The sequence below is a fragment of the Microtus pennsylvanicus genome, chromosome 1 (assembly GCF_037038515.1).
Source record: "Microtus pennsylvanicus isolate mMicPen1 chromosome 1, mMicPen1.hap1, whole genome shotgun sequence".
NCBI classification, from domain to species: domain Eukaryota; kingdom Metazoa; phylum Chordata; class Mammalia; order Rodentia; family Cricetidae; genus Microtus; species Microtus pennsylvanicus.
The window spans coordinates 156,366,449-156,385,098 of record NC_134579.1 but is presented as its reverse complement, the minus strand read 5'-3'; the positions used below and the strand labels follow the sequence as shown (position 1 = coordinate 156,385,098).

The 18,650-nt window shown below is 38.6% G+C and overlaps 2 protein-coding genes across 2 annotated transcripts in view; both read right to left on the bottom strand.

The window, feature by feature from the left end:
• LOC142832944 (uncharacterized) overlaps window positions 1–18,650 on the bottom strand; it is a 776,034-nt gene that overhangs the window by 418,321 nt on the left and 339,063 nt on the right. The gene's annotated exons all lie outside the window — the stretch shown is intronic.
• On the bottom strand, window positions 4,799–5,722 carry LOC142837646 (vomeronasal type-1 receptor 4-like). The gene has a single exon (XM_075952862.1). It carries the CDS (start codon window positions 5,720–5,722, stop codon window positions 4,799–4,801), a length of 924 nt encoding a protein of 307 aa, XP_075808977.1.

Sequence of the window (18,650 nt, the reverse complement as noted above, 5' to 3'; positions counted from 1 at the left end):
AAACCCAGAAAATAAAATTTTAAAATAAGGAGGAACACTAATATGACTTTATGAGACAAGGAACCTCCAAAGATATTATTGAATTTGTTTCAAACAATTATCTACTGTATACAGCCTATTCTAAAAAGTAGTAGTTATTTTCCCCGTTGAGACATGTTAGAGGAAACAACAATAATGAAATCATAATATAGATTGTTTGTTAAGGGTGTTTGAAGGATTTTGAGTTTGTTGCATGATTTTAATTCATTTTAATAAAATTTCACACATGAGTACTGCATGTACATAATTTCCATCCTTCCCATTCCCCTATCCATTTCATCCTGTGATTCCAAAACTCCATGTCAAATTCATAATCTTTTATTCCTTAATTACTATTGTGTATATTATATATATATATATATATATATATATATATATATATACCTATAAATACAACATACTAAATCCAGTTAGGGAGGCTTAAATGTCTCTGTTTATCTGTCAGGGGTGTATATCAAGATGTGAGCTTCTAGCCCATGGTTCAATACACTATCATAAATTTTGGAATGGTAAACCAAATGCAATGATTTGTTGATAAGTTGCCTTGGTGTTGTTTTATTAAAGCAATAGAAAATTCACTAAGAAAGGCACCATAGCAGGAAAAGTTTTGACAAGCTCTAAAATATCCAAGGAACAGTATAGAGGACTACATATACTGTTTAAAAGGGAGTTTTGGCTGAAGAGAAGTTTTGTTATTCCTTCATGATGGGGCAGTTGTGATAGAGTTAGGGCTATTATAGCAAAATTCTGTTGCTATGCAATCAGCCATCTTGGAAGTGGCCTTTTTCAAGATGTCTCTAAAGTACTCAAAATATCCATGATATCAATGTAAATTCCCTCTCCATAGACAAGGATTCAGTATCAATGTCAGTACCTGATCAACATATATAGAGCAGAAAAAATGCTGAAAGCTTTAAATCAAACAGTCAAGTTAGCCATCACCTTAGTTTAGTTGAAGAAAAACTATTTACAACTATAAATATCTTACCATTTTTATGTTACTTACTATAAAAATCTCTCAATATCATTAACCATCATTTACCAGTGTTCTAGTATTCATCTAAATCCTAAGTATAGTTGTTTCTCAGATAGGTCTCGGCCCTTCTAACTTCCCACTCTCTACATTTTGGAATTTAACCCATGCTTTAATTAAATCTTTAACCACTTGGCCAAAATGACTGGAATTGGAATAAAAGGAATTATTCCCTTTGTGGATATTTCTCTCTGCATTACTCTTTTGTACTTTTCGGTACCCTTCCATTTACTCCATTGCCCTTTTTAATCTAGAACAAGCTGAATTCCTTGCACACATGTGATAAGCTTCTTCCCTTTATGTCATTTTCCCTTGTTCCTTGAAAATTTCTATATAGTGTTTCAGACCCTATAACTCACCTAAAGCCTATTTTTCCTTTTTTTCTGAACCACCTTCTTCTTTTGACTTCTCCCAGCTACCCTATGTCACTACCCTGTATAACTATTAATGATTTTTCTGGAGACCCTGTGTCTGAGTCACTGTTTCAATTCTGTTAAGAGATGTCATAACCAATACAACTCTTAGAACAAAAGCACTCTTTGAACAAAATCATTTAATTAGGGGGTAACTGTATGATGATCATAGCAGAGAGCATAAAAGCAGTCAGGGGTGGGCCTTGGAAGTAGTTGAGACCTAAATCCCCATCTAAAAGAAAAACACAGCCTTGGCTGGGCATGGACTTTTTTTTTAGGGAATTTTTTTATTGAAATAGATTGTTTTTCTCATATAATTTATACTGATTATAGTTTCTCCTTCCTCTACTCTCCCAAGTTCCTTCCCATCTCCTTTGTCCACCAAATAGATTATTAAAGATAATAGCAAAATAATATTTTATAAGATAAAGCAAAAGTAGCATGTTTTAATAAGACAAAGCAAACACACAAAGCCAAACATAGAAGGAACAGAGTCTAAGAAAAAACATAAGAAACAATCACAGACTCTTTTACACACTAAATTGGAAGCCATAATATATATTTTAAGAACCTGTTTTGACCTCCTTCATATATGTATGTATTTTAGGAAGCTTCTGTTGTATTAACATACTACCTCTCAAATGGCTCTTAATTGTATCTGTTTTTCTCCCTACTTCTTCCCTTATCCCCCTCTGCTCTTCTACCTCATTTGATCCTTCTTATCCATTCCCCCTCCCATCTTTCCAACCATTCATAACTATCCTATTTCCCTTTCCTAGGGAGGCCTCTCTGCTCCACCTAGTCCCTTACTCTATACCTAAGCTCTGTGGTTATATCAATTATAGCTTGGTGATAGCTGACTGAGCTCCCAAGGTCCCAATGAGGAGCAAAAGGAAGGAGAACATGAGCAAAGAAGTCGGGACCACAAGGGGTGCACCCACCCACTGAGACAGTGGGGCTGATCTATTGGGAGCTCACCAAGGCCAGCTGGACTGTGACTGAAAAAGCATGGGATAAAACCAGACTCTCTGAACATGGTGAACAATGAGGGCTGATGAGAAGCCAAGGACAATGGCATGGGGTTTTGATCCTACTTAATGTGCTGGCTTTGTGGGAGCCTAGCCAGTTTGGATGTTCACCTTCCTAGATGTGGACGGAGGGGGGAGGACCTTGGACTTTCCACAGGGCAGGGAACCCTGACTGCTCTTTGGACTAGAGAGAGAGGGGGAGAGGAGTAGGAGGAGAGGGAGAAGGGTGGGAGGAGGGGGAGAAGGGTGGGAGGAGGGGGAGGGAAATGGGAGGCTGGGAGGAGGCGGAAACTTGTTTTTTTTTCCTTTTCTCAATAAAAAAAAATCCACAGGCAAATGGATGGAACTATAAAAACATCATCCCAAGTGAAGTAACTCAGATCTAGAATGACAAATATGGAATTCATTCACGTATATGTAGATATTAACTGGGCATGGACTTTTAAAAGATAAAACCAACGCCAGTGAAACATTTTCTCCAACAATACCATGGCTCCTGATGCTTCTAATTCTTCCAATTAGTACCACTCCCTGATGACTAAGCATTCAAGTATATGAGTCTACGGGAGTCATTCTTATTCAAACTGCCACACTCTATAAATATTTATACAAAGCAAATTCTGGTTAAGATGATAGAGAAAAATAAAATTGTTGTTTTCATCAAGCTACCAGTGAACTAGAAAAATTTCTCTGGAGATACACTCTGAGGGTCTTTAAGATCATTCCCAGTCTCCTAATAGCTGTTTCTCTAGCTGAAGGAGGTACCTTTCAATGGCATCTCAGAGAAGAGCTGTTGGGGGATGGGTGATAGCAGAGCAGAGCTAACTACTGGATGTGGCTTTCATTGGCTGCTCAGCTGAATAAGATTTCTGGATCTCTGCCCAGGTCCTAAACCTGGGTCCTGGGAGCATAAGCCAGTGCACATCACTCAGGCCATAATCTAGTTATATAGGAAATGTGGTCAGTTAATGGTGATTATCTCCTTCTAAATGGAACATTCTAGACATAATTGTTGCTTACGGAAATGTATTTTGATATCTTTTTATCATCTTTCTGTTTTGTTACTAACTGTTTGGGCTAATCTCGCACATGTTTAGGTTATATAACATCTTATAGGTACTAAGTGTAAATAGCAAAAATCATAGTATATACAAGGTTCTACTAGACTCTTGGCTTCACTCATATATTGTGATTTTTGGGTATGTTCCTCCTGTAAGATGAGGGTCTATTAAATTCTTCTACACTGTAAGACAATCACAACTTCCATCCATTTGAGATCATATTGACAAACTTTATCTTTGGCTTCTTTTTTAAAATAGATATTTTCTTATCACTTAGAAGAGATTCTATTTAAAAGTATGTTCTACACACAAAACAGCTATATACATAGTCTATATTCAATACTGAATATCTTTATTTTACCATTTCATCTTCAAATCCTTGAAATGTTATAGTTTATCAGGATTTTATTTCAAAAACCAAACTTTTTTGCTTGTCAGTGTCACAACTGTATGTATAATCAAAATCTTCTGCACTGTGATATAAATTAACTGATTCTCTCAAGAAGACACTTACTCTAATGGCATACAGTGACTATAACCTAGCGATATTTATATACTAGTATTTAGAAGACAGAGGATTTATTGGACCATCTTTCTTGGATTACTGCCGTAATTATTTTCATACTTGTTGAATATTTGATATCATTTCATTAAATTTTAACACACCTTGACTGGAAGCATAAGGGTCTTAAAAGAGAAACAGAGGTTTTGATTATTTGTGGAAGAGCTCACAGCAAGAGCAGTCTAGTGAGTACTGGTCCATTTCAACATCATTTTCCATCCTACTGCTGTGAAGTACGTAAAGTAGATGTACACTGTTAAGGTTATCATTCATTAGAGTCACCTAGGAAAATAATCTTATAAAGATAATGTCTAGGAAAACTCTCACAACCCTTGACTTAAGTAGATATCAACTTTATTTTCTTTATTATTAAAACTATTTTGTCCTTAACTCCAGAGATTGACATAGATATTCTCTTCCAAATATCTTGCTTACACAAATAGTATGAAGTAAAGATACAGGACAATCTGTGTATAAGTAATAAAATGCATGATAGAGTCACTTAAAATTTATTGCTATCAGTTTTACCACTCATTGAACATCATTGTGTTTGCTTCTGACAAAGGTCTCTAATGTATATACTACTCCACCACTCACTTTCTGGAAATTCACATTGAGTGACAATATAAAAAAGCTATCAAATCTTTGTACATATGATAAAATTATGAGATATTTCGATTCCTCATGCAGAAAAAGAGAAATTCAAATACAGCGATGGAGTTATGGCTCATAATAAAAGGGCCTAATGTGGGGAAGCACATAGAAATGATGGCTGTAATATTCATTATCCACCCTTCATTATCATATACAAAAGCATTCCAACCCTGTAAGATGGAGGAGAGGGTATACAAACCTAGAAAGGTGAAGACCAGGACCAGGATGCTCTGGGTGGCTCTAGACTCATGGGATACACTAAAAGAAACATGAACGCTACGGATATGTTGAACCCTTTGCTTGTGCCTGTATAAAATGACAACCATAAATCCACCAGACCAGGCAACTATCACAGAGAACAAAACTTCAGAGAATACACAGAAAACTGTATACAATGAGCTTGCGACTTCATCATAACCTACATTGGAGCAATATGCCAAATCTCTTTTGTGTGTCAGATTTTTGCTGTTCCCTTTGATATACAGATACACAGGAAAAATCATATTTATTACCATGTACAGGACCCAGCAGAGGGTAATACAGAGTCCAATGTACTTTGTAGTTTTGGCTTTCAGAAGCATACAACAGGAGTCACTGGGACTGATGGTGATGGCCTGAAATACACTTAAGAGACAGGTGGTGCCAATGGACATGTTTCTGCCAAGTCTTTGAACATACAAAAGAACTTTACAACCAAAATCACTGATAAGCCATTGCATCCCAAAAGCCTGTATTGTCATTAGCACACCTTTAGAAACAATAATCAATGAGTTGGCTGTGAACAGGTGTGTGAAAATCAAATCTTTTGTCTTTAACTTCTGTTTAATGAAGTAATGGATAAGATAGTAGGAAAGAAGAGAAAAATTTCCAAGAATTCCAATTATGCTCTGAAATAAGAACACTATTCCTATTACCAAATCCTTGACATCCATTGTGTCATTTAGTACATTTTGACTATATAAATTATTGTAATGATCTCTTGATTAAAGAAAATTAGGAATTGAAATTTCTATAGGTATAGTATGGGTATACCTGAATTACTTTTGCTCGAGACTGCAAACCAATGTGTACAGCACACCAAGTCATTTTCTCAAATACAATTTATTTTGACAGTAGTAGTAACTCTTCAGAGGACAGCTGAAGTATTCAAATGTACACACTCAGTAAGGAATAAAAATGGTAATAATGCCAGTTCTTTCATTGGATCTAATATCTGGAACATGATGCCATAGCAGAAATGTAAAGTAAGAAACAGCAGCTACTTGTAACCACTGATATAAGCAGGCATCTTACAGAATGGAAACGGTGATCACATTGTAGTCAATATTTTGGAATCTGAAAACCTGTAAGTTACTGGGGAGAATATAAATTTACATTTCAATTTATATCTTTCCTTTTAAAGTTCAAAATCAAAATTAGCATCTAACTTTAGATTCCACCTCACTTCTTTTAGAGTGCATAGCCATGGTCGATACTCACATGGCACTGTCCTCTGCAGCAGCATAAAATAAAAGATAAAGTAATTCATAAAACCTATATGCAGTGAAATAGAAATTAGATAGGAAAAATTGTTCATTTTCCATTTTGAGACCAATTACACAGAGCACAACACAAGTCAGCAGTTATCCAGTCTCTAAATAGACTGACATCAATAGGAACTCACTTTCCAACAACCTCACCTCACCCAGTAATACAGCAGAACACTATTATCAGTGACACAGTTTGGGATTGTACAGGGTAAATTTCATATTTCTATCTTTTGATGGAGGACTTTAGTAATGGTCTCACTCTGTAATGTATACTGACCTGGAATTCAGCAAATATCTAAATAAGCCTCTAGATTCTTGACTTTGTCATACACCATTATTTTTTTTCTTGATCCTTCCAATGAGCAGGCAATCAATGCTTTATGTGGTTTTTTTATTACTGCTGCTTTTGTTGTTCTTAGGCTATCACCCATCACAAAAATGTAATGGAAATTGTTGAGTTCTGATTGATATGAAGTTAGAGTCTCTACAGGACAAATATCACATAGACACAACCATGAAAGACCATGGATATACCTGTGATGCAAATTATGAGTTCATTATGATGCTTATTAGAATGCCATCCAGAGCCTTTGTTATAGTTATTTTGTTGGGAGCGCAAAGGCCCTTGTACCCACAGATCTCCAGGGAAACCAGAAATGCTAAATATACAAGACTACCTTTTTCATGGAAAAGATATAAAATCTGTCTTTCCATCCAGGAATCTGAGAATTGGAGGTGACGGTAGCACACACGTTTAATCCCAATAGTCTGGAGTCAGAGGCAGGAGGATCTCTGTGAGTTTGAGGCCAGTCTGATCTATAAGAACTAGTTCCAGGACAGGCTCCAAAGCTACAGAGAAACCCTGTCTTGAAAAACAAATAGCCTGGTGATCTACATTATCTGCTGAACCATGCCCTATCAGTCTCTCACAAACAAGATCAGAGATGTCTAATACCCTAAATGACACTAATATTGTACAGTTAGAGGTTCCCCCAAGCTCTCACAACAAAAACCAAGAGGTGGCTAATAGCCCTTTGACCTTTATGTTATTTGTATGTCTGACTCAAGGCCAGTTCCTTCCTAAGATCCTTAAGCTAAAATGGGTAGCATGTCTACAGAAACCATCTTTTTGGAAGAATTTCATGTAGCCTCTGTTGAGTCTCAATCCAATTGTGTTTCCTCATGCAGCAGAAATTGTACAACACCAGGAACATTTTCCCATTTCATCTTGTGTTGAAATAACTGGAAATAAACTGCCTGACACCAGACTTCCAAAGGTTTGATTCAGAATGACTTAAGTCACTCTTAATTGAGATTTTATTCTCACCTCCTTGCATATTGCTGCAGGTTTTAACACCTGAAGACACTCCTTCACTTATTAATGCTTTATTAAACTTTGTAATGTTTGATAATGAAATCAACAAGGAAGGAAATTTATCAAAGTACAGAGTTGTACTAAGGACAATTAAAACTCACTGTGGTTGTGAACTTCTTAAGTTTACCCACCTGGGAAACTTGGCTGGACACACCGACCTGAGGCTAGTGCATACCTGTGAGGACAGAAAAAAATGTTCACCATCACAGAAAAGTACTCCAACATATAAGCAGTCAAGGGCTGGAGTCATTTCAAAATTAATGGAGAAGTGGAAAGAATCCTCCATTTGAGAGTCTGGTAGAAGGACTGCAACCATTGTTCAGTACAGAGAAGGAAAAGACAATGGGAAGCAAGAGAACTTTCTGGATTCCCACTGACACTATGAAATGTGTGGGCCCTCCCTGGTAACAATATCTTTCTGTTTCCAGTGGCTAAAACTTGCTTTCAAAGACATAGGACTATTTATAGAAATGCACAGTGTGCTCACATTTGTCACACAACTGAAAACATATTCTCACTAATAAGTACTTACTAAATAGTTCACTGAGTTCAAAGACATACTGGAGTTAAATTGAAAACTGCCAATAGAGCTGCAACTAGAAATTACTGCCTAAACCTGTTCATTTGGCAACATGTTTCAGGTAGACAGTGGCATTGTCTTCATTGCTGAGATAAGGCTTGAGGGAAAGCTTGTGTAATAATTCTCCAGATTCTTTAAGGGTTGCAGCAGTGAGAATAGAGGAGATAGACAACTCTGAGCTACCTCCTTACACCTGTCAGAATGGCCAAAATCAAAAACACCAATGAAAACCTATGCTGGAGAAGATGTGGAGTAAGGGGAACACTCATCTATTGTTGGTGGGAATGCAAACTTGTGCAACCACTTTGGAAAGCAGTGTGGCAGTTTCTCAGGAAACTGAGAGTCAACCTACCTCAGGATCCCGCAATTCCACTCTTGGGAATATATCCAAGAGATGCCCAATCATACTACAAAGGCATTTGTTCAACTATGTTCATAGCAGCACTATTTGTAATATCCAGAACCTGGAAACAACCGAGGTACCCCTCAATAGACGAATGGATAAAGAAGGTGTGGCACATATAAACTTTAGAGTTCTACTCAGCGGTAAAAAATAATGCCATCTTGAATTTTGCATGCAAATGGATGGGAATAGAAAACACTATCCTGAGTGAGATAACCCAGACCCAAAAAGAGGAATATGATATGTACTCACTCATAAGTGGATTCTAGCCATAAACAAAGGACATCGAGACTACAATTCATGATCCTAGAGAAGCTAAATAACAAGGTGAACCCAAGGAAAAACATATAGTCATCCTCCTGGATATTGAAAGTGGACAAGATTGCTGGGCAAAAGTTAAGAGCACGGGGATGGAGGTGGGTTGGGGGGAAGGGGAGAGATAAGGGAAAAGGGAAGGATTGGGGAGAGCTTGGGGAAATAGGTTGAGATGGAGAAAGGGTGAATATAGGAACAGGGAAGAAGATATCTTAACTAAGGGAGCCATTTTAGGGTTGGCAAGAGACTTGACTCTAAAGGGGTTCCCAGGTGTCCAAGGGGATTTCCCCAGCTAGGTCCTTGGGCAACAGAGGAGAGGGTGCCTGAACTGGCCTTTTCCCATAGCCACACTGATGAATATCTTGCCTATCACCATAGAACCTTCATCTGGCGATGGATGGAGATAGAGTCAGAGACCCACAATGGAGCACTGGACTAAGCTCCCAAGGCCCAGATGAAGAGCAGAAGGAGGGAGAAGATGAGCAAGGAAGTCAGGACAGTGAGTGGTGAGTACACCCACAGAGACAGTGGGACAAATCTAATGGGAGCTCACCAAGGACAGCTGGACTGGGACTGAACCAGCATGTGATCAAACCAGACTCTCTGAATGTGGCTTACAATGAGAGCTGACTGAAAAGCCAATGATAATGACACTGAGATTTGATTCTACTGCATGTACTGGCTTTTTGGGAGCCTAGTCTGTTTGGATGCACACCTTCCTAGACCTGGTTGAGGGGGGGGAGCCTTGGACTTCCCACAGGGCAGGAAACCCTGACTGCTCTTAGGACTGGAGAGGGAGGGGGAGGAGGAGTGGGAGGGAAATTGGAGGATGGGAGGAGGTGGAAATTTTTAATAAATAAAAAAAGAAAATGGATAATAAATAGTAACTGTCTTAGTCACTGTTCTATTACTGTGAAAAGACACCATGAAAGAAAAGCATTATAAAAGAAAGCATTTAATTGGGGCTTGTTTAAATTTCAGAGGATTAGTCACCATGATGGTATGCAGGCAGACATGGTGCCGAAGAAGTAGCTGAGAGTTCTACATCCTGTTTCCCACAGACAGCCAGAAGTGAACCATTGGGCCTGGCTTGGGCCTTTGAAATCCCACCTATAGTGAAAATCTTTCTCTAACTGGGTCACATCTCCCAATTCATTCCAAGTAGTGTCACTTCTTGCTCACTAAACAATCAAATATATGAATCTTTGGTGGACATTCTTATTCGAACAACCACAGTAAGTCTATATACTTGCATTAAAGTCTATTATTAAAGATAAAAAAAGAAATTTGGACATTTGTGTTCTGCTTATATGTTCACATAAGTTTGGGCAGCATAGTGCTATGACAGCCACAATTTCAAGCATACAATTGATGTTCAGCTTCTTTTCAAAACTGGCAATTGTATGCAAGGTTTTGGCATTATTAAAATGCCATGCTCAAATTATAGCCCAGTCAATCATAAACTACCTGTCATTAATTGGCATTATGAAGTAAAGACAGACTCAATATGCATTTTGAAATCAATTAAATTTCTGAGGGACCACACCTTACTATCTATCAAATAAAATATTGAACTATATTACCTTTACACTCACTTCTTGTGCAGAAAATGATATTCAATATAACAGTGTGGCATAAAAATTGCCAGGTTAAAGAAATAACTCTTGTGCTGATGACTTTGCATTGTACAAGTGAAGCTTTAGCTCCACCTGCACAACTAACAAAATTGTGTGGTGGCAGACAGCTATCATCCAAGGGTTGTGGAGGTAGAACAAGTGGGATTTTGAGCCTCCCTGCCCAGCAATCCTAGAACATTCAGAGAGTTAGAGATTTCTCAAAAAAAAAAAAAATACAAGTCCCCCCTCCTTTCCTTCTACTTTTTCTCTCCCCATCTCCCCTTACCCCCATCCCACCCCACCCCCAACATCCCACTTTTCTCCCCGGCAATTTTGTCTACTTCCCTTATCCAAGAGGATAACTATATGTTTTTCCTTGGGTTCACCTTCTTACTTAGCTTCTTTAGATTCACCTATTGTTGACTCCGTGACCCCTATTTATGGCTAGAAACCAATTATGAGTGAGTACATCCAATGTTCATCTTTTTGGGTCTGGGACACCTCACTCAGGATAGTGTTTCCTATTTCCATCCATTTGCATGCAAAATTCGAGAAGTCATTGTTTTTTACCGCAGCGTAGTACTCTAATGTGTATATATTCCAAACTTTCTTCATCCATTCTTCCATTGAAGGGCATCTAGGTTGTTTCCAGGTTCTGGCTATTACAAATAATACTGCTATGAACATAGTTGAACAAATGCTTTTGACATATGATAGAGCATCTCTTGGGTAAATTCCCAAGAGTGGTATTGCTGGGGGAGCACGGAACCCCATTTCTTAGTTAAAGGACCCACTTTAGGATGGGCAGGAGACTTGACCCTAGAGGGGCTCCCAGGTGCCCAAGCTGAGGCCCCCAGTTAGTTCCTTGTGCAGCTGAGGATAGGGAACCTGAAATGACCCTATCCTAGAGCAATACTGACGAATATCATGCATATCATCCTAGAACTTTCATCTGGCGATGGATGGAGATAGAGACAGAGACCCACACTGGAACACTGGATAGAGCTCCCAAGGTCCCAAGGAGGAGCAGAAGGAGGGAGAACATGAGCAAAGAAGTCGGGACCACGAGGGGTGCACCCACCCACTGAGACAGTGGAGCTGATCTACTGGGAGCTCACCAAGGCCAGCTGGACTGTTACCAAAAAAAGCATGGGATAAAACTGAACTCTCTGAACATGACGAACAATGAGGGCTGATGAGACACCAAGGACAATGGCACGCGGTTTTGATCCTATGCAATGTGCTGGCTTGGTGGGAGCCTAGCCAGTTTGGATGTTCACCTTCCTAGATATGGACGGAGGGGGGAGGACCTAGGACTTAACACAGGGCAGGGAACCCTGACTGCTCTTTGGACTGGAGAGGGAGGGGGAGAAAAGTGGGGGGAAGGGGAGAGGGGTGGGAGGAGGGGGAGAAGAATGGGAGGAGGGGGAGGGAAATGGGAGGCTGGGAGGAGGTGGAAATTTGTGTTTTTTTTCTTTCTTTTCTTTATTCTCCATTTATCAATAAAAAAAAAGGAAAAAAATACAAACAAAAATAAAATTTTGAGGAAAGGCAGCCGAGTTTCTTTTCTGACTCCACACAGAGAGACTCACAAGACACACACAGAGAAGATACACAAACACTAGTATACATTAACAGATAAAAACTCATAAACACACACATAGAAACACACAAACACATGATCACACAACTACTTACACATAAACATTTATACACTTTCCAACGAAAATCCTCTGTATTACGCACATGCACTCACCACTACCAACACAGCCCTCACATATTCTCTTTCTCTCCCATAAACTCACAAGTACAATGGGACTCAACTAAAGTCACACATGTACCTTAACAGGAACAGATCTAGACAGAGAGGAAAATTAGTTATGAATTCCAGTTTAAAGACTTATATTTGCTAATTCCTTGATCAAGTCAAAAATTAATAACATATCAAGATTTTGGAAAGACACTAAACTAAAATTTATTCGTGGAATATTATCTGAACACTAATGTTGAAATAATTCAAGTTCAAAGGAAATTTAGGGTGTGGAAGTATCTGTGTGGTGGGATCCTTGACCTGGAACAAAGTTATGGATTGCCTCAATATTCTGCATTGAAAACTGGAAAACTCACCCTATTTTTGCTTTGAAATGAGATTATTACTAAATCAGAAGATATAAGAAAAGATACGTTTGTCTTGGTTTAAGGATGTGCATGCTTCATATTTACTACATCATTTTCCACACAGCACTCTGTTCCCAAGTTCAAGATGGAAAGCACCTTAGCAGTCATAACCACTGACTATGGGAGAAACATAGCTCCTGCCCCAGACCAAAATGCTGTGCTGCTTAGAAACAAGTTTTACACCACAAGCAGGTCCACCTTTACAGGATTAAATAATTACTACGATGCCAATTAAATCCATATTATTCACGTGAGGCTATTACACCAAAATCTATGATTGTCACACTGAACAATTTCATTTAATGTGAAGAATGTGTAAATGTAAATTTTGGTGACAAGATTTCCAATCCTCTCACACTTTTAAAGTCAGATTTCATGATTATTTAGAATATTAAATAATCACCTGAGATTTCATTATTTTATACTGAGTAGATGGGAGATTTTTAATGGGGTGGCACCAGACTTCCTTAATTGCTTTTTAAAGCTCAGAAAGTTTTCCCATTTCTTGAATTATTTTTTTCACTGCATCTGTTTCCACAAAAAAAAAAAAACCTCTTTCCAGATATGAACACTTACCAGATTCACCTTATTTGCTGGCTCTACTTCCTGTATGAACCAAATACTCACTTGAATAGTCTATACTGAACATTCTGCTCTGTGTGTTGCTTGTGACATCCTGAATCCAGTTCTGTGGGATAGGTAGGCAGCACAACTCTGAATAAAGGTCTGAGGCTCTGTGACCTCATCTCCCTTCTGAACTGCATTTTCCATTTCAACAACAGTTGCAATGACAGTTCTTGCTTTGGGATAATTACAGAAACTGGTAAGAAGTTTCTTCTAAGTGTCTCCAAAGAGGTAAGTTTTTCAGAGAGGTTCTTATATTCTCATGACACCTGAAAAACAACAGTGACAGAGGACATAAGGCATGTCCTAATTTCATGTGTGAGAGTCATGCAAAGAGGTGGGGATATTTTATTGGACTAGACCTTTCTTTTTTTCATCTTTTACATTATGTATTTTATTTTATTTTTAATTTATTTATTTATTAAAGATTTCTGTCTCTTTCCCGCCACCGCCTCCCATTTCCCTCCCCCTCCTCCAATCAAGTCCCCCTCCCTCGTCAGCCCAAAGAGCAATCAGGGTTCCCTGACCTGTGGGAAGTCCAAGGACCACCCACCTCCATCCAGGTCTAGTAAGGTGAGCATCCAAACTGCCTAGGCTCCCACAAAACCAGTATGTGCAGTAGGATCAAAAACCCTTTGCCATTGATCTTGAGTTCTCAGTAGTCCTCATTGTCCGCTATGTTCAGCGAGTCCGGTTTTATCCGAGGCTTTTTCAGACCCAGGCCAGCTGGCCTTGGTGAGTTCCAGATAGAACATTCCCATTCTCTCAGTGTGTGGGTGCACCCCTTGTGGTCCTGAGTTCTTTGCTCGTGCTCTCTCTCCTTCTGCTCCTGATTTGGATCTTGAGATTTCTGTTCGGTGCTCAAATGTGGGTCTCTGTCTCTGTCTCCTTTCATCACCTGATGAAGATTAATATTCAGGAGGATGCCTATATGTTTTTCTTTGGGTTCTCCTTATTTAGCTTCTCTAGGATCACTATTTATAGGCTCAATGTCCTTTGTTTATGGCTAGAAACCAAATATGAGTGAGTACATCCCATGTTCCTTTTTTTGGGTCTGGCTATTGTCACTCAGGATGGTGTTTTCTATTTCCATCCATTTGCATGCAAAATTCACAAAGACCTTGTTTTTTGCTGCTGAGTAGTACTCTAATATGTATATATTCCATACTTTCTTCATCCATTCTTCCGTTGAAGGGCATCTAGGCTGTTTCCAGGTTCTGGCTATTACAAACAATGCTGCTATGAACATAGAGCATATACTTTTCTTGTATGATAAAGCCTATCTTGGGTATATTCCCAAGAGTGGTATGGCTGGGTCCAGGGGTAGGTTGATCCCGAATTTCCTGAGAAATCGCCACACTGCTTCCCAAAGTGGTTGCACAAGTTTGCATTCCCACCAGCAATGGATGAGTGTTCCCCTTTCTCCACAACATCTCCAGCAAAGGCTATCATTGGTGTTTTTTATTTCAGCCATTCTGACAGGTGTAAGATGGTATCTTAAAGTTGTCTTGATTTGCATTTCCCTGATTGCTAAGGAAGTTGAGCATGACCTTAAGTGTCTTTTGGCCATTTGAAGTTCTTCTGTTGAGAATTCTCTGTTCAGCTCAGTGCCCCATTTTATAATTGGGTTGATTAGCCTTTTACGGTCTAGTTTCTTGAGTTCTTTATATATTTTGGAGATCAGACCTTTGTCAGTTGCAGGGTTGGTGAAGATCTCCCAGTCAGTGGGTTGCCTTTCTGACTTAGTGACAGTGTCCTTTGCTTTACAGAGGCTTCTCAGTCTCAGGTGGTCCCATTTATGCAATGAGGCCCTTAATGTATGTGCTGCTGGGGTTGCACATAGGAAGCGATCTCCTGTGCCCATGTGTTGTAGAGTACTTCCCACTTTCTCTTCTATCAGGTTCAGTGTATTCAGACTGATATTGAGGTCTTTAATCCATTTGGACTTGAGTTTTGTGCATGGTGATAGATATGGATCTATTTTTATTCTTCTACAGAATGACATCCAGTTTTGCCAGCACAATTTGTTGACGATGCTTTCTTTCCTCCATTGTATACTTTTAGCTCCTTTATCGAAAATCAGTTGTTCATAGGTTTGTGGGATAATGTCAGCGTCTTCTATTCGATTCCATTGGTTGACTTCTCTATTTTTATGCTAATACCAAGCTGTTTTCAATACTGTTGCTCTGTAATAGAGTTTGAAGTAAGGGATGGTAATGGCTCCAGATGATCCTTTATTGTATAAGATTGTTTTGGCTATCCTGGGTTTTTTGTTTTTCCATATAAAGTTGATTATTGTCTTCTCCAGATCTGTGAAGAATTTTGATGGGATTTTGATGGGGATTGCATTGAATCTATAGTTAGCTTTTGGTAGAGTTGCCATTTTTACTATGTTGATCCTCCCAGTCCAAGAGCAGGGGTGATCTTTGCATTTTCTGGTGTCCTCTTCAATTTCTTTCTTCAAAGACTTAAAAGTTCTTGTCAAATAGATCTTTCACTTCCTTGATCAGAGTTACCCCAAGATATTTTATGCTATTTGTGGCTATCGTGAAAGGTGAGGCTTCTCTGATTTCCCTCTCTGTTTCCATATACTTAGTTTATAGGAAGGCCATTGATTTTTTGGAGTTGATGTTGTATCCTGCCACATTACTAAAGGTGTTTATCAGCTGTAGGAGTTCTTTGGTAGAGTTTTTGGGGTTGCTTATGTATACTATCATATCATCTGCAAATAACGAAAGCTTAACTTCTTCCTTTCCAATACGAATACCCTTGATCCCCTTACGTTGTCTTATTGCTATTGCTGGAACTTCATGCACTATATTGAAGAGGTATGGAGAGAGTGGACATCCTTGTCGTGTTCCTGATTTTAGTTGGATGGCTTTGAGTTTCTCTCCGTTTAATTTAATGTTAGCTGACGGCTTGCTGTAAATAGCTTTTATTATATTTAGGTATGACCCTTGTATCCCTAATCTCTCCAAGACCTTTATCATAAAGGGGTGTTGAATTTTGTCGAATGCTTTTTCAGCATCTAATGAAATGATCATATGTTTTTTTTTCTTTCAGTTTATTTATATGGTGGATTACATTGATAGATTTTCGTATGTTGAACCAGCCCTGCATCTCTGGGATGAAGCCTACTTGATCATAATGGATAACTTTTCTAATGTGTTCTTGGATTCGGTTTGCCAGCATTTTATTGGGAATATTTGCATTGATGTTCATGAGTGATATAGGCCTGTAATTCTCTTTCTTGATTTGGTGTTTGTGTGGTTTTGATAACTGTACCTTCATAAAAGGAATTTGGCTCTGACTCTTCTGTTTCTATATTGTGAAATACATTTAGGAGTATAGGTATTAGCTCTTTTTGAAAGTTCTGGTAGAATTCTGCATTGAAACCATCTGGTTCTGGGATTTTTTTGGAAGGGAGAATTTTGATAACAGTTTCTAATTCTTCGTGAATAATAGGTCTATTTAGATAGTTTACCTGGTCTTTGTTTAGCTTTGGTATATGGTACTTATCTTAAAAAGATGTCCATTTCTTTTGCATTTTCCAGTGTTGTGGCATACAGGATTTTGTAGTAAGATCTAATGATTCTCTGAATTTCCTCTGTGTCTGCGGTTATGCCCCCCTTTTCATTTCTGATCTTATTTATTTGCGTGTTCTCTCTGTGTAGTTTATTTAGTTTGGAGAGGGGTTCGTCACTCTTGTTGATTTTCTCCAAGAACCAACTTTTTGTTTCATTGATTCTTTGGACTGTTTTCTCTGTTTCTATTTTGTTGATTTCCTCGCTCAGTTTGATTATTTCCAGTCTTCTACTCCCTATGGGCATGTCTGCTTCTTTTTTCTAGAGCTTTCAGGTGTGCTGTTAAGTCCCCAATGTATGCTTTCTCCGTTTTCTTTAAGTGGGCACTTAGTGCTATGAACTTTCCTCTTAGCACTGCTTTCATCGTGTCCCATAAGTTTAAGTATGTTGTCTCTTTATTTTCATTAAATTCAAGGAAGACTTTAATATCTTTCTTATTTTTTTCCTTGACCCAGGTGTGGTTCAGTAGTTGACTCTTCAGTTTCCATGAGTTTGTCGGTTTTCTGGGGGTAGCATTGTTGTTGCCTTCTAACTTTAGTCTGTGGTGATCTGATAAGACACAGGTGGACACTGATATGTTTTTGTATCTGTGGAGGTTTCCTTTGTTTCCAAGTATGTGGTCAATTTTCGAGGAGGTTTCATGAGCTGCAGAGAAGAAGGTATATTCTTTCCTATTTGGGTGGAATGTTCTATAGATGTTTGTTAAGTACATTTGCTTCATTACCTCCAACAATTCTCTTAATTCTCTATTAGGTTTCTGTCTGATTGACCTGTCCATTGGTGAGAGAGGTGTGTTGAAGTCTCCTACTAGTAGTGTGTATGGTTTGATGTCTGTCTTGAGTTTTAGTAATATTTATTTTACATAAGTGGGTGCTTTTGTATTAGGGGTGTAGATATTCAGGACTTAGACTTCATCCTGATGAAATGTTCCTGTTATGAGTTTAAAGTGTCCATCTCGATCTCTTCTGATTGATTTTCGTTTGAAGTCAGTTTTGTTAGAAATTAGTATGGCCACACCTGCTTTTTTCTTAGGACCGTTGGCTTGAAAAACCTTTTCCCAACCCTTTACTCTGAATAGATGCCTGTCTTTGTGGTTGAGATGTGTTTCTTGCAAACAACAGAATGTTGGATCCTGTTTTCGTATCCAATCTCTTAGCCTGTGCCTTTTTATAGGTGAATTGAGACCATTAATATTAAGTGATATTAATGACCAGTGGTTGTTTACGCCAGATATTCTTATTGTTTTTGGAAGTAGAATTTGTGTGTCTCCCTTCTTTGAGTTGTGCTAGTGAAGGGTCGCTAGATGCCTGAGTTATTGTAAGCAGTGTTGGCAATGTTGGATTCCTTGGGTTGCGATTTTCCTTCTATTACTTTCTGTAGGGCTGGATTCGTGGCTACGTATTGTTTAAATTTGTTTTTATCCTGGAATGTCTTGATTTCTCCATTTATAGTGAACGAAAGCTTGGCTGGGTATAGTAGTCTGGGCTTGCATCCATGGTCTCTTTTTTTTTTTTTGATTATTTTTTTTATTGATAAAAGAATAAAGGAAAAAAAAACAAATTTCCACCTCCTCCCAGCCTCCCCTTTCCCTCCCCCTCCTCCCACTCTTCTCCCCCTCCTCCCACTCTTCTCCCCCTCCTCCCACCCCTTTCCCCT

Bases quoted from the DNA above. Each gene is read 5' to 3' on its own strand.
- LOC142837646 (XM_075952862.1), bottom strand. From the start codon at position 5,722: ATGGATGTCAAGGATTTGGTAATAGGAATAGTGTTCTTATTTCAGAGC.